At 40.0% G+C, this 17,113-nt stretch overlaps 1 protein-coding gene across 2 annotated transcripts in view; it reads right to left on the bottom strand.

Annotated features, from left to right (window-relative positions):
* CSTPP1 (centriolar satellite-associated tubulin polyglutamylase complex regulator 1) overlaps positions 1-15,934 on the bottom strand; it is a 170,646-nt gene extending 154,712 nt beyond the window's left edge. For both annotated transcript variants that reach the window (XM_069471309.1, XM_069471308.1), the window contains exon 1: positions 15,848-15,934. In XM_069471309.1, coding sequence (XP_069327410.1) covers positions 15,848-15,893 — 46 coding nt within the window. In that variant the 5' untranslated portion in view covers positions 15,894-15,934. The remainder of the gene's footprint in view (positions 1-15,847) is intronic.
* Positions 15,935-17,113: the final 1,179 nt, after the last annotated feature.

Below are 17,113 nucleotides of genomic sequence, written 5' to 3'. Positions count from 1 at the left end.
CTAAGCTGACGCCACGACACTCTAGCCCAGGCAACAGAATGAGACTCTGTCTCAAAAAAAAAAAAGAAGAAGAAGAAGAAGAAGAAGAAGATAATCTTGATTCTTACTTGAAAGACAAAGAAGAGGTCATCAGGTAAAGAACATCAATTTCTAGCTCCATTTTTTAGTTTAGCTATGTTCTTCACCATCATTACTTCCTACCTCTTTTGTTCAAGTATAGTTACTCCTTGTAGAGCTGTTTTAAGACCATCTTAGGATCTGATTTTTCACCTGGGAATCCCTCCTAATTGAGAAAGATCTTAACTATAAATTGCTTTCAAATACAGTAAAATGCCAGTCAATATTAAATGTTAGATTATGTTTCACAGAGCTGTAATTAAACAGTTTTCCACACTTTAGCGTAATTTTTTTTTAGTTCTCAAATTCTTTCAAAGCTCCCACAACAGTTTGTAGGTTCAGCACCATGCTTATAATGCCCAGTGGATAAATATGGCCCCGATTCCCATCTCCAAAATAGCCTTGCAACTCTGCCTTTGAGCCCAGAATTTCCTCCCAGCTTTTCTGAAAATGAGTTTCATCAGTTATTATTCATCCTTTTCTTCTTTTGGATCTTCCCTCTACATACGATGGTTTCTTTTGCTTGAGCCTAAAAACACACTCAAGTCTCTCCCATCTAAAAAACTAAAATCAACAAACTCTCCCTCCTTTCTCTTGTTATCACCCCCCTCCTCCTTTCCCAATCAGCTAAACTTCTTGAAATGAATCTAGCCTAGTCTCAACTGTCTTGCTCTGTCACCCAGGCTTGAGTGCAGTGGCATGATCATAGCTCACTGCAACCTCCAACTCTGGGGCTCAAGTGATCCTCTTGCCTCAGCCTCCCAAGTAGCTGGGACTACAGGCACATGCCACCATGCCAGGCTAATTTTTAAAGTTTTGGTAGAGGTAGAGGTCTCGCCACGTCACTGTTAGGTCCAGAGCCGAGAGGGAGACAGACAATGCTTCATGTGTAGCAAAATGCTGTTTTATTTTGAGCATCAGGGTGCAGATGGGTGGAGGCCAAAGAGCGTCCACCAGGAGGAAGGGAAAAGCCTTGGGTTTTATAGAGGGTTTTTCGGGGGGAGTGAGCGACACCTGCAGAGATAGAGGAGGTGGGTAGCTTCATCCTTATCAGAGGGGATAGGAATACTCTCACTGCAGCTGTCTGTGGTCGAAGTTAGATTTATAAACTTGGACTCTCCAGACTCCTGGAGCTTTTGTTTCACAGGCTTTATGATAACTCTCTAAGTATTACGTCCTATACATACTTTTCGGGTTCTCACTCTAAGTAAACCTAATATCCCACCCTTTTTATTATATACATATAAGAAAAGGAAGGGCAAGTTATGGGAAAGGGAAAAAAATTAAAATTAGAAAGACTGGGAAGCAGGTGTCATCTTTTTGACTGCTTCCTTGTTTTTTTCTGTTTCTGGAGACTTGATTATTTCTGAAATGTAGTCAGGCCAATCGCAGGGGATGTGATTTTTGCCCCTGAGATATGGTTTTGGGCAGGAAACAAAGGCTTAGAGTTTACCCCCATGTTGTCTGTCCAGGAGCTTCTCAGGAACACCTTGAAGCTATAAAACAAATTCTGAAAGCTGTGAGCTGGGAAAATGTAAAGACAAAGACTTACATTTCTTTTTTGGGCTCTTTTAGGTGTTTGTGAAAACAGAGTCCCAGCAGGTTGCCTGTTAGTTTGGGAGAGAGATAGTAAAGAGTAGAGAGAGCTCAGAATTGATTTTCAGCTATTATTAGAAAATTGGGAGATTCAAGGCCGCCCTAACAGTTACTTAGGCTGCTCTCAAACTTCTGGGCTCAAATGATCCTTCCACCTCGGCCTCCCAAAGTGGTGGGATTACAAGTGTGAGCACTGTGCCCAGCCCTGTCTGTTCTTCAATCCAGGAAAATCTGGCATCCTGCCACGCTACTGCATGGAAACCTCACCTAATGCCACTAACAGCTTCCCTTGCAGCTCTTATCTTCTTTGACCTCTCTGAGGTGTCTGATATCATTGAACACTCTCTCCATCTTGAAACTCTCTACCCTCCCTTTCCCAGTTTCTATGGCATTACCTTTTCCTTGTTCTCCTCCTAAATCTCTTACCAATCACTCTCAGTCTAGGAAGATAAACATCTTTATTTATTGCAGAACTAGCTCTCTGGAGATAAGATTTAGGTTTCTACAATGGGTCTGTAATTCCCAAAAGAAAAAAATTTATTTGGCAGCAATCACCTCCAAAACTCAGCAACAAACACAATTATAAAGAACTAAAAACCCAGGCTGAGTGCGGTGGCTTATACCTGTAATCCTAGCACTCTGGGAGGCCAAGCCCGGAGGATTGCTTGAGGCCAGGAGTTCCAGACCAGCCTGAGCAAGACGGTCTGTACAAGAAATCAAAAAATCAGCCAGGTATGGTAGAACGTGTCTATAGTCCCAGCTACACAGGAGGCTGTGGCAGGAGGATCGCTTGAGCTATGAAGACACCACTATACTCTAGCCTAGGCGACAGAGCAAGACCCTGTCACAAAGAAACACTAAAAAAACCCCAAAACTCTAAAATTACATGTGCTCACTAAAGTGAACGACTTATTCTGAGTAGTTAGAAATGCTTACCAAGGACAGGAAGTGACAGAGGGAAATGACAGGTAACACAGAGTTAAGAAAGAAAATAATAATAATAAAAAGGGAGCAATTCAGCTCAGTGGTAGCAAGAGACAGGAGAGTGGAGAACAGGGAGAAGAGATGAATATCTTTATACTTCAAGAGTTAAAGGTGGGGGGGAAGTCAAATACCCACCAATACCTGTGTGCTTCACCTGTAAGTAAGGGCAAGCCGCTACCAACAACACCATACCTTGAGTAGGAGAGACATCTCCACTATATATATTAGGTATGGCAGATTCTTGTTTTCACCCCCAAAACCCATGCTCCCATTCTTCTTGCACATGTTTGTACAGCTGGACTTTAATTCCCAGCCCCCTTTGTTGTTAGCAGGGACTTTATATTAAGTTCTCACCTATTAAATGTGAGCACAAGTGATGTTTGTAACTTCTGCTTCACTTGCTTAAAAGGTCCTTGCTCAGGACTCACTCCCACCCATTTTCACTGGCTAAAAATGGCTACAATGGAGGCACCCTTGGAAACCATGTGTCTCAAATGGGATGACTTCCCTGCTAGCCAGAAATCCTATGATCACTTCCTAGGGCAGACCCTGCCTTCCACATCCCAGATTTAGGCTAAATAAGAGAGAAATAAAGTTCTTTCTTGTACAAGCCATTGCCCTGGGTGGGGGGGGGAGGTGGAGAGTAAAGTGGTGGGGGAGGAATCTTTTTATAGCTGCAGCTCAGACCTCACCCTAATTTATACCCTGAGAGATCAGGTACACAAAACCACCTGAAGTGCAAAACCTCAGTAGACCTCAACAGCATAGGAAACGTACGTTTGGAGAGAGGAAAGTTGTGAGTCCGGGGGTGGGAGGGCTGGGGGTGGGGTGGCTAGTTCTTGTCATTAATTAATAACTATAAAGTCAAATTTAACTAACATTGATTGACTGGCACCTAAATCATGAAATTTGGAATCAGAATCTTAGCTCCACCAACTGCTATCTATATAAACATTGGAAAATTCACTTAAGTTCTTTGAGCCCCCATTTCTTCCTATGCATAATAAAAATAACATCCAACCTCATGGGATATGCTCATGTTGTAGCATATCTACAGCACAATATAATAAATAATGTCTAAAATGATGATACTACTTCATCAAAAAATGTTACATTATGTTCTACATCTTATTCCAACGAATCGAAGGAATATATCATATATTCTATAGAAATTTAAGTTCTAACACTTAAATCCTTATTGAAATGAATAGCAAAGAGGGTCCTTAGAAGTAACAGGACCTGAAAGAAAGCAAAGAAGCTAACAACACTGACTTTGGAGTGAGATAAACTTCATTCAAACTTCAGCTCTAGACACACTAGCTCAGTGGCCTTGGGCAATTACATAACCTAAATCTCAGTTTCCTCAAGGAAAAGTGGGATCAGCCTGGTGCCTACCTATTCTATTGTGAGGACTAAATGAGATTGCTGGCTACCTCCAGTCCTTCTGGAAATGAAAATGATTCTAGATGGCATACTTAGAACACCTATGTGAACATATTTTTCACTTAAGAAAGTACTAAGGCAGTTGTACTACTTAAAAGTTGAAATATTATCTCTGTATTTAAAAAAAAAAGGTAAGAGACATGAACCCTGCCTAAGGGTTTAGAATTTAAATAAAATAGCCTTTTCCCTTTTTGTGTCACCTAATAGCACATGAAATCTGGGAAATAAAGTTATCCAAATACTACTAACTATAATTGGAAACAAAAGATGAAATTCTGAACTTGTACAATTACCTGAGGGATCTTCTCAGGTTTTGCTGCCTAAAAATCTTATAAAACTACTAACAAAAATGGAAGAAGATACTTTTATGTCAGCAATACTTTTATCATTTAAAAATATAAACTGTTTTCTGGTGTCCCTTCTTCCCTAAAGATAACCACCAAAGGTGTTTTTATTACTTGGCTGAGTTTGAGAACTTTCCAACTGGGGAGCCCAATGTCAAGTCCTTCAACAATAGTTACTATATTTTCTCTTACCATCCTAGGAAAGATAAGAAAGAGTTCACAATGTGAGACAAATCAACAACCATTTCTTTTCCTTGTAAGTTGGTTTCTCCTTTAGAAATATGAGATCAAAAATAAATATTTGCTAGAAGAGCAAAGGTCAAAACAGTCCCTATGTCCAGGCATGACAACAAAGATTAGCAAGACTCCAAAGGCTATTTATAAATATAACCTTGAAGAGAACAAAAGGCAGGGTTGTTCTTTTTTTGTCCTCCCCCCTTTTTTTTTGAGACAGAGTCTTGCTCTGTCGCCCAAGCTAGAGTACTGTGGCATGATTGTAGCTTACTGCAACCTCCAACTCCTGAGCTCCAGTGATCCTCCCACCTCAGCCTCCTGAGTAGCTAGGACTACAGACACATGCTACCATGCCCAGCTAATTTTTTGAAATTTTATTTTTGTAGAGACAAAGTCTTATTTATGTTTCCAGACTGGTCTTGAACTCCTGGCCTCAAGCAATCCTCCTGCCTCAGCCTCCCAAAGTGCTGGGATTACAAATGTGAGCCACTGCATCTGGCCTAATCTATTTTCTTTTTCCTATACGTTCACTATTCTTTACCCTTGAAGATAAAGCAAAAGATTGCATATGTGAGACTTCGGAAGGTAACCATGTGTCTAAACAGCAGGTTCAGCGGTTTATAGGCTATCAAGAAAGACAATCAATTTTAAGTCTCATTAAATAGTTTACTTTGAAGATAGTCATCATATATTAATTAATTCATCCTCTCAACCCTCTGTGAGGTAGCTTTTATCAACTCCATTTGTTGGGGAAATTTGATCAAGGAGAATAGTATTTTCTGTTTACAAAACACCTACCCTACGAAGAACTCCACGTTTATCTTCTCAATCTTCTAACATTCCTGTGGGGTAGGTGGCAATATTACCTTTTCCATTTTTATAGGTAAAATGCAATGGTTCAAGGAGCTTAATGACTTACATGGTGGCCTTACTTTTATCTACTAACAAGAAGATACTTTTTTTTTTTTTTTTTTGAGACAGAGTCTCACTCTGTTGCCTGGGCTAGAGTGAGTGCCGTGGCGTCAGTCTAGCTCACAGCAACCTCAAACTCCTGGGCTTAAGCGATCCTACTTGCCTCAGCCTCCCAAGTAGCTGGGACTACAGGCATGGACCACCATGCCCGGCTAATTTTTTGTATATATATATTTTAGTTGTCCATATAATTTCTTTCTATTTTTAGTAGAGACGGGGTCTTACTCTTGCTCAGGCTGGTCTCGAACTCCTCACCTCGAGCGATCCACCCGCCTCGGCCTCCCAGAGTGCTAGGATTACAGGTATGAGCCACCGCGCCCGGCCAAGAAGATACTTCTTGGGATTAATACTAGACCATGGACTCAAGTCTGAACTGCATATAATTCAAGAGTGTTGAGTTTCTAGTTTTCTCTATGGCCATCTTTCAACACATCACATTCCAAAAAGACTGGAATCATGCTTGTTGTTTAAGCTCACATATTCAATGTTTATAAAGCTTATTGTTATCATTTCTCTAAATTGGACTAGTTAGGTTTTGTCTAGGTGCCCAAAAGCTACATTATTTTTTGTTTGCTGTCTGTGCACTAGCATTGTAAATGATGTCATCAGTAATGTACTAAACTCTTAGACAAAGCTGCAGGGCCAATAAAAGCAACTCACTTGGGGAAGAGTGCAATTCTTCTTCTCTCTTTTTTTTTTTAAGTAGCCACCACACAAAAAGATGACTCATTAAGCCCAAAAGAGGTGACTATGCCATGTAAGGGCTTCTTATGCAGCCTCCCACAAAGAGATCTGAGTGGCAGCATAAGGCGTCCTCTTCTGTGCATTTTCCTCCAGGCAGAATGTGCATTTGTGTGGCTACATACACAATTATAATCTCCTCTGAAAGGCAATTCCTTCCATATGACAGGCTGAACAGTGGCCTGAGTGCTAGCCTCATGTTGCCCATGCAGTTAACATGCTGAAATACCAGACACATTTAATCTCTCCTTTCTGAAAAACTAAGATGGGACAGAAGAAGCAAAGCTGGAAAGAACTCCATACAGAGAAAGGAGGCCAGCCCAAGCGCCCAAACTCACTTTCTCATGGGCTGAACTTCTTTGTGTGTTGCCTACTTACGTGTCAATTTGCAGGACTTTGGGGCATGAGAACCAGGGAGCCGAGTGGTTCTGGCAGCCTCTCCATTTGACAAGTAAAGCCAAAGACATGTGGCCTTTGGTACATTTTACATTCAAAAGTGTTATTGTTTCAAACATGCCTATTTTAAAATATATAATTTTCCCATTTAGAGCACGTTGTATGTAAGTTGGCCACAGGAGGAGTTCTGCCAGAAGAATTACAAAAAAAAGAAAAAGCAACTAGTCCTAATGCAGCCCTATCCCTACCAGATGCCTCTGTTTGCTGGGGGCCAGTGGGGCTATTCCAGGTGAGAGAGGTCTGAATTTAACAAACACCTGATATGAAGTCCTGGGGCACAAGCAGATTTCTGTCTGAGATTACAGAAACTGAAGCTTATGTTTTATCACAATTACCTGTAATCTCAGGGCCAGATAATAGTATTAAGGAGACCTTGAGCTACACAATAGGACAGCTGGAAAAAAGGCTTTTACTCTCTCCAAAGAATAGTGCTTTTAAAAAGCTAATTCAATGAAGAAAAAGAAAGGGCTCTGAAAGTGCCTTCTCAAACAATATTTACTTTTACTAGGTTCCTGCTAATCAAACAAAACTTAGTCAAAAGCTTTTATGAAAAATACATTTGATGATTTCAGCAGTAATTGCTTTGTTTAAAGAAAGGTGCTTAAGAAAAAACATAGCTAATGGGATCAGTAATTTGGTAAGTTCAGATGTGTTTGGGAAAATCCCTCCTCTCTTTGATAAATCATTAAAATTCTGCTCAGATAAATGTGTTTTGACTTGAAATTCCAATCATAGAATGAGCTATTTCCTAAGGCCCCTAGGGAAGTAGTGCAAGGGTGATCCCAACACAGAAAAAGGACCCAGGGATTAGTTTACAAGGGTAATTCCAATTTTAATCAAAGCATATCACTCTGCCCAATGAAAGGAAAGGATCGTTTGGAGATACCCCCAAATTATCCAAAATTGTATAAAAATCCTTCCTTTTTAAAATACCAGTTTAAAAAATGGATTAAATCTTAGTGTTGTATAACCAAAACATAGAAACTATGGTGTTAACCAAGAAAATTAACCTTAGATATAATCAGAGTTTAAATCCAAAAGGATCCAGGGCAGATTTTAATCAGTCATGCTTTTTTTTCATTCATGGAAGGGGAAAAAAAACATAGTTTCTTCTCTCACATGGTAGGAATTCAATAACTATTTATTGAACTGAATTCCTTTCTCCCATTTATTTTAAAATTTATTCTGCTACTTAAAGCAGACCATTCATTCAAGAATTGAGCACTTCACTTGGGCCAAGCATTGTGCTAGACTTGAGAGATACTGACAGAAAAAAGCCTGCCCCATGGTTTACATTCTAATAAGAAACAGACAATAACTAAGTATACAAGTAGATAAACAAGATAACTGTGATAAGTTCTGTGAAGGATATAAAAAGGATAATGAATAAGATAGGCTAATGGATCATGTCTCTTCTGATTCACTATTTTACTTTTTAAAACTTCAATTATCCACTTAGCCTCCTAGAATTACTGATTTAGCAAATATTGTATTTGTGCAAATAAAAGTGACCCCCAACTTTCGGATAGCATTTGGAGGACTTTATGATTATTTGAATGTATAAACATTAAGCAAGGTCAAAAATTTAAAGCGCTATTTTAAAACCCTAGAAAAACACTGAAATCACCCTCAATTTACTTTGGAGAAATGGGGGTACACAAGGACTGGGAACCACAAGCCTTAGAATTCACTTGCTCTTTTTTTTTTTTTTTCGCAACAGAAAGATATTTATTACATTTATTAAATAGCTTACAGAATCCTTGGCAAAGTGGAAGAAACAGAGTCTAGGCTGAACTTCCAGGAACAACTCCCAAAAGGCACATTCCAAAACTAGGCCACCAAGGGAACTGCTGCCCCTGCCATAACAGAGAAGCTCACAACCAAATTGGGAAAGGGCCAAAAATAGCTGTTGGCTCTAGAACCACAGAGTTCACACATTCTATAATGGCACTTTTTACACTGTCACTTTGTGTTATAGTAATTTATGACTATGTCCCATCTCCCATTTATGGTGAAGGACACTTTATAATCATGCCTTGCTTTATATAGAGAAGGTATTCAGGAAGGAAGGAAGGAAGGAAATGAAGGGGGGGGAAGAAGAAAAGAAAGAGGTGATTTTGTGACCATGTTCATAACTATTTTAAAGTGACCAGATTTATATATTATAAACCTAGTTTCCAAAGATTTAGGAAGTCAGTATAACATCTATGTTTTATTTTATTTCATTTCCTTTCTGCAACAACCCACTTAAGGTCCTAAGAAGATTTCTGCTAATTTATTGTAAACAGCATTGTTTCCTGGTATAGGATTGGGTGGTGCACTAGTTATATTCAAACAAAGATAAGTTTGCATATCAGGATTCAGCCAAAAGAAAAAAAAAATGTGCCTGGCTGTCAGACAAGTAGCTATCATGCACTATAGTATCAGCAAATACAAAAAGTAAGATTAACAATGCTTAAGAGTCTTCCACATAGAAAGAATCCTATGTCAGAACCTTTGCCAAGGCTTAAAGAAATTGTATTAACCTCATGGCTGGAAGGGACTATATCAGTGACTGCTGGATGGTGTCTCAGCCCAGGTACTGTGAGAAACAGGTACCAAAACAGGATCAGACATGCAAGAGACGTATTTATTGAGTGAAACGCCCATGACAGAAAATGGGAAGGGAACCAGAGGAGTCTGAGACAGCTGAGAGACCATAATGCAGGTTTGACCCTAGCAAAGGAGAAAAAGGGGAGGAAAGGACTTAACAGCAGTGTAGTAGGAGTCTTCAAGCCAAAGTTGCTCACCGGAGGAGTCACACATCTCATAGAAGTGGGTCTGTACTGCCTAGTCATTGACTAGGAGCAACCCATGGGAAGTGTGATGTCAGTGTGAACAATGTGTTGGATTCAGAGCTGAAGTAAGAAATCAATTACCCTGCCCTCCCAACAGTAGGAGATCTGAGAGGTATGCTTTCATGGTTGCCAAAGGTGCATTACAAATTTTATAAAAGTATAGTAATAATAATAGCTAATATTTATTGTACACCTATACAGGTGCTCTAAAAAAATGATCTCTTTGTATACCCTCTTTTCACAATGTAGGCACAAGGTCGTAGCCAAGCATTGCTCTAAATGTTTACATGTATGAGGTAAGTACTATTATTATCAACATTTTACAGATGTGGAAACTAAGGCACAGAGAGATTAAGTAACTTCTTCAAGGTCACACAGGTACACAAAGTACATTAATTATTGTCAATAAAACTCTCCCGAATGGTTTAGAAGTTATCTTCCTCATTGCCTACCTCTAAGAAATGAGGCCAGTGGCAAGAGCAAACTGGAATTTTACCATTCCCTGATCCATCGTGATTCCTAGGATGCCCCCTCATGGTAGAAATGTTAAATGAAGCCTTTGGATTCACCTGAACTTATTCCAGGATCCACGTACAGGTCTATGCAATAGTTGGAGCCCCATTTTTGGAGCTGTTCAAGGTATTTATAGAATAGAGTTTCAAACCATGTGGACTTGAATCAGACTGCTGGATTAGAATTCCGGTTCCAGCACTTACTAACTAGTTATTTGGTATTTTTCTGTGTAGTTTCCTCATCTGTGAAATGGAGATAACAATTGAAATTATCTTCATATGTATTAATATATGTAAAGCACTTAAAATGGTACCTAGTATTAATACTTAGTAAGTTCTTAAAAAGTCTTAGTTTTTATTAGCTACTCACATTTGGGGTACCCTATGGTCATATTATCCATATTCCATTTAACATATGTGTATGAATTAAGTATAAGAGGGTACACAATGATGAGTAAAATATAATTCCCATTTCTAGGAAATTTGCTTGCAACTAACAAACTGTTTAAGAGAACTCCATGCTTAACAGGGAAGCGAGAATCACTGCCCTTTCAGCCAATTGTTATTTTGGTATGTTTGTTTTTATCTTTTTAGTGGAGAGGAAAAAACACAGGCTATGAAATCTGACAAAAATCTAGGTTTGAGTCCCTGCTTTACTATGCATCATTGCCTGTGTGATCTTGTGCAAATCAATTAGCCTAAGTCTCATTTTCCTTATTTGTAAAATGAGATATTAGTAACTCCTAAATGGGACTGACAATAGTATCTACTTTATATGGTAGTTGTGAAGATTACATAAGATAAGGCACAGTGCCAGGCATATAGGAAGACTTCAAAAACTATAGCTTAAAAAAAAAAACTATCCAATGTATTGTGATTCCTCAAAATGCATAGCCCTCAAAGGAGAAAAACCACCTCTGATTTCCTAGATTTCACCTGTTATGCCAGTGAAGCGAGAATCACTGACCAACCTTAGTGAAAATAAGCAGGTCCCATGGAAATAGAAGAGGCAACCTGGAGCATGAGTGAAAGCATGCACCTCACCAAATTAGGTGGAGTAAAAACTAGACCTCACACCCTCATGCTTATACTCAGGTCAGCACGTAGGTGGTGTGTTTGGCAAACGTGGGACCAGAAGAGGCTACCCTTTGGCTCTAGAGAGCTCTCCACACCCAGCCATACAGAGACACACCTCAGCCTCTGGCAGAAGCTTCCAATAAGTAGATTTCATAAGGCTGGAAATCTTTCACGGTCTTACACAAAGAGTTCTATATTTATTTCACCTCCTTACCAGACCTTCCTCTCTCTCTTCAGGCCTGGGAATTAACAATTTTTATCACTACATTCTGATGACTGCAGACATGAACATCATTGAGCTATACTTTAATGACAATCTTAAGCTCTTAAGCCATGCCAGGCCATGATTACAGGTTCCTAATCCACAAAGTCAGTGGGGAAAGGATTAGTTTATCCAACATGATGAAAGATTGTTTTCTTCACTAATAGTCAAAAAGGCAAATACAATCCCTGGCTAGCAGGTAGAAAAGTATATCTATAGATATTCATTGAATGTGTATCCCTGTAATTCATACCATAATCCTAAAAAGAGGTCTCCAGATACACTTACTAAGGGGTATTTAGCTTTAGCTTTTCTGTTTCACTGAATGCCCAGGGCTTTCCAGTCTCTGCAATTTTCTTTTCTCTACATGTATTTTCTTTTCTAGGTGTACACATGCAAGTGACATTATAATTTGTAAAAACAGAACAAAACAAAAACAAATTTTAAAATCTACAGGTATTTAAACATTTAAATCAGGAAATATTTTATCAATTTAATATCTAGGGAGTGGTTTTAAGTGGTCCTTAAATTGAGAGTGAACGCTTCAAAACAGCATGCCTCTAAGAAAGACCAAACTATAATAGACAGGGGTGGTTCTCAACTAAAAACAAATACATTTCAGCAGAGTTATATGGTTTGATGAACCCTGAGGAAGCCCGTGAGTAGTATGACTGTGCTAAGGGCAGTATGAATTTCCAGACGGTGTTTAAGACAGGGAATTAAGACAAATAAGCAACAGAGCCTGAAAGAGCATTTGTCCATGATTCAAGTATTAAGGGTGGTTGGACTCTATGAACATTAAGCTTTTTCAACCAATCTGAGACTTTGATTCTGTTTGTAGATTCACTGTCATCATTGCCACTGAATTAGTATTCCTGAGAAAGCTACTTTATGGAGGGACCACCAACTTCTACTCACCAAAGCACCTGTACACCGAATATGATAAGCCTTTGAGACATCTAATTCAAACAGCAAACACCCAAGGAACTGAATAAAGTAGGCTTTTCAAATATTTCACAGATTCATTGAGTACTAGGTAAATGAGATAAAATACATAAAATCTTTAGCAAAAATATAGGTAGTGCTAGACATTGATAATTGTTATTCAATGGATATAAAATTATCTGTGATATAAGTATTCCCTTTTAGCTGATTAATGAATGTGGTCACTGTCTTAAACTCTCTCCATATATACATATGTAGGTATATATACCTTTCAGAGACCAAACAGCCCTTAAACTTGGTGAAAAGACATTCAACTTCATAAAAGAAGTGCACATTAAATCTACCCTGAGACTATCTGTCACTTAACAGATTGACAAAATACAAAAGTTTGATCTATTTTGTTGGCAAGACTCTGGAGAGACAGACATTCTCTTACATTGCTGGGGGCAGTGTAAAATGGTACAGCTCCTATTAAGGACAGTTTGGCAATATCTATCAATATTTGAAATGCATATGCCCCTGATCCACCAATTCCACTTTATAGGATTTAACCTTGCAGATATACTCACAAAGGAACAAAATTGAAGGTTATTTATTGCAGCATTTTTAGTAATAGCCAAAGGCTAACAACTAATTGTCTACCAATGCAGGATTGGTTACATAAATTTTTTTTTTTTTTTTTGAGACAGAGTCTCACTGTGTTGCCCAGGCTAGAGTGAGTGCCGTGGCATCAGCCTAGCTCACAGCAACCTCAAACTCCTGAGCTCAAGCGATCCTCCTGTCTCAGCCTCCCGAGTAGCTGGGACTACAGGCATGCACCACCATGCCTGGCTAATTTTTTTTTTTTCTATATGTATTTTTAGCTGTCCATATAATTTCTTTCTATTTTTAGTAGAGATGGGGTCTCGCTCTTGCTCAGGCTGGTCTCGAACTCCTGAGCTCAAACGATCCTCCTGCCTTGGCCTCCCAGAGTGCTAGGATTACAGGCGTGAGCCACCGTGCCCGGCCTGGTTACATAAATTATTTAAACACAATACAGCTAAGAATAAATTTTTAAGGGAATGAGGAAGCTCTCTACTGATACAGAAATTACTTTGAGATATATTAAATGAAAAAAATGTGCACTGTATGTTCCCTTATGTACATAATAAAATAAACTCTGGAAGGATACACAGGAAACCAGGAATAGTGGTTACTTGTGGGGGTGCTGAGGGTGGATGGGAACTGGACAGATGGGGAGATAGGAGTGGAAGGAGACTTTTTATTATAAACTTCTTTATATCTGAAATTTTTTAAAAAGCTTTTTAGCTACAGCTGCTAGAATGGGATATTTTAAAAATTGTTTTAATCAAGTTTTCATATTACCAATTCAAAAATTTAAACCTGAATTGTTTTTCATTTAAAAACATGTATGGTATATCCATACAATGGAATATTACTCAAAAATAAAAAGAAAAAAGCTATAAAGCCATACAAAAACATGGGGGAACTTAAATGCCTGTTGCTAAGTGAAAGAAGCCCATCTGAAAAGGTAACACACTGTATGGCTCCAGTTATACGATATTCTGGAAAAGATAAAACTTTAAAGACAGTAACATCATAGGCTGCCAAGGGTTTCTAGGGAGGGAGAAGGATGAATAGGTGGAGTATAGAGAATTTTTAGGGCAGTGCAACTATTCTGTATGATAGTGTAATAGTGAATACATGACATTAAGCATTTGTCAAAACCCATACAACTGTACAACACAAAGAATGAACTCTAATGTAAACTATGGACTTTAGTTAATAATGTATTCATATTGGTTGATCAATTGTAACTAATGTACCAACTAATGCAAGATGTTAATAATAGGGGACACTGAGTGGGGAAGAGAGCTCTCTGTACTATCTGTTCAATTTTCTGTAAACTTAAAACTCTTCTAAAAAATAAAGTCTATGACATTTAAAATGTGTATGTTGGCCAGGCGCAGTAGCTCACGCCTGTAATCCTGGTACTTTGGGAGGCTGAAGCAAGGAAGCAAGAGGATCACTTGAGGTCAGGAATTCGAGACCAGCCTGAGCAAGAGTGGGAGACCCCGTCTCTACAAAAACAGAAACATTAGCCAGGTATGGTGGCCCACAGGCCTGTAGTCCCAGCTACTACGAAGGCTAAAGCAGGAGGATCCCCTTGAGTTCAGAAGTTTGAGGTTGCAGTGAGCTATGATCACGTCACTGCACTCTACCCAGAGCGACAAAGGGAGAAGACTCTGTCTCAAAAAAAAGAACAAGTGTATGTCTGTGCATATATATGTGCCTGTGCCTTTTTCCATCCAGTACATGTGTTACATACTGACGGTGCTCAATAAAATACTACAGATACAGTTTTAGCTAAAGAACTAAGTCAGGTGGGGCTCGGTGGCTCACACCTGTAATCCGAGCACTCTGGGAGGCCAAGGCGGGAGGATCATTTGAGCTCAGGAGTTGGAGACCAGCCTGAACAAGAGCGAGACCCTGTCTCTACTAAAAATAGAAAGAAATTATACGGACAACTAAAAATATATACAGAAAAAATTAGCCGGGCATGGTGGCGCGTGCCTGTAGTCCCAGCTACTCGGGAGGCTGAGGCAGGAGGATCACTTGAGCCCAGGAGTTTGAGGTTGCTGTGAGCTAGGCTGACACCACGGCACTCTAGCCTGGGCAACAGAGTGAGATTCTGTCTAAAAAAAAAAAAAAAAAAAGAACTAAGAGCTTAAGTTCTGGAATGGGCAAATCTGGTTCCGATCCTAGCGCTACCATTTTCTAGCTGTGTGGCCTTATTTATGCAAATTACCTCTTCAGCCTCAGTTTCTCCATCTGCAAAAATTGAAGAAAACATGGTGATTCCTCCTAGGGCTGTTAAGAAGTTCATATAAAGAATAGTGCATATAAAAGGCTTAGCACACAGTGGCTAATGAAAAAGAAAAGCTCAAGATGTTAGTTGCCGCTATAACGGTAAAATGATTATTCATGGAGCACTTCAGGTTCCAAGACTACTTACTCTACTAACAGCATATAAATAATTCCCCAACAGGGCCCCAAATCCTTAAGTCCAAACTGATACACTTTGAACACAATCCACATTGCCTGAGTTCCAGTCTGTACACTTCAGACCATTCTTTACTCCCCAGATGTCTTTCCCTTCCTGCTCGGCCTTTCAGGCTCAGGCCCTGGAACCCCCGCCTCTCCGCCCCTCCTCATTGCACCCCGACTGATCCCATTCAGACCCCGCCCCCACCCCCGCCTCCTCCCGGACCATGGCCTAATTCGTCTTCACGTCTTTCCTTCCCCAGAGTTGAAGGAAGCTCCTACCCAGATACTCGTAGTCCGGCAGGGCTAGGCGTTCGGGACTCAGCATCCTTTGACCCAGGTAGCTTCAAGGCTTTCTTCGACTTCCGGAACCCAGGTCGCCGTCTCTCTTGGTTGCCATGGCAACCACGCGGCGGGAGGGGAAGCAGGAGGCGGAGGGGGTGTCACACAAACAGTCTCCGTATCGCAAAGCCGAGCTGGCCACACAAGTTCCGGGAGCAGTCGCTTCGCGGTGGTCGAGGTTTCTTCGGACTCCCATTCTTGAGGACTTGGTTTTAGAGGAATCTGAGGTGGAGCATTCTTTTGAATCTGTCATATTTCCCGGTGTCGAAGAATTACTTTCAGCCGTCCATATCCGCAATTTCTGAATTTCGTAACTATTCCTGCTTTCTACAGCTGTTATCCTAACTCCCAATAGCCCATGAACCTCCAATAATACTTAGTATCCCATTACCTATTTTTATCTCTTTAATGTTTACTATCTTAAATTGCTACAGAGTGCTTTCACATGCGTATATCTTGGCTGCTTCTAGAGGTCAGGGACGTGTCTTTTCTGCCTACGGCAGGACTGGACACACAAAAGGTGCTTATTAAGTCCTCTGTGAGATAATTGCCATTTCCTGTCAAATTCCTCTTTATCTTTAGTTCTTATTTCTATTCCTATCCCTTACTATTTAGTACTCTTCCCAAGTGTCTTTCCTTTTTCCTACAAAGACACTTTACTTCTTGAGGGGAAGCAGAAACTTGGGCACCTATTAGACCCGGCCCCCCGCCCCCAATGCCCAGTTGCTCTCTTCTCTAAGAGGAGAGAGTATCCATTGGTTTTCAAGTTCCCAAATCTTTCTCCTTTTGCTCCTTTCCCACTCCCAACAACAGGTCAGAGGTCTGTGGCACTTGTCACAGTTCAAACCTAGCAGAAAAAGCCACTCTGCATGTTTTTAGTTAGTGCCCTTCCCCTCCAACAAGGTGAGGTTTCGTGAAAAAGAAAAAGAAAACAAAAATCAAGCTATCAAAGGAATGCCTGGGAAACCAGTAGACCACCTACACTAGGAGGAAAAGGAAAGAGGAGGTTCTTCTCTTTGTGTTCTGAGTGACCTATTCTTAGCATCCTCCCGAAAGGAGCCTCAAACCTCCTAATTCTCCCTTTCTCTTAAAATTGTATATGTGTCTCAATTCTAGGCTCCTGTGAGTCACTCTGAGTTTGGATGTGGTAAGGATAAAGGGACAGAGCCAAAGTAGGAGCAGGGTTTAGTATGTTGAGGTAATGAA

The sequence above is a fragment of the Eulemur rufifrons genome, chromosome 6 (genome assembly GCF_041146395.1).
Source record: "Eulemur rufifrons isolate Redbay chromosome 6, OSU_ERuf_1, whole genome shotgun sequence".
Lineage (NCBI taxonomy): Eukaryota > Metazoa > Chordata > Mammalia > Primates > Lemuridae > Eulemur > Eulemur rufifrons.
This window is presented reverse-complemented; position numbering and strand designations above follow the sequence as displayed.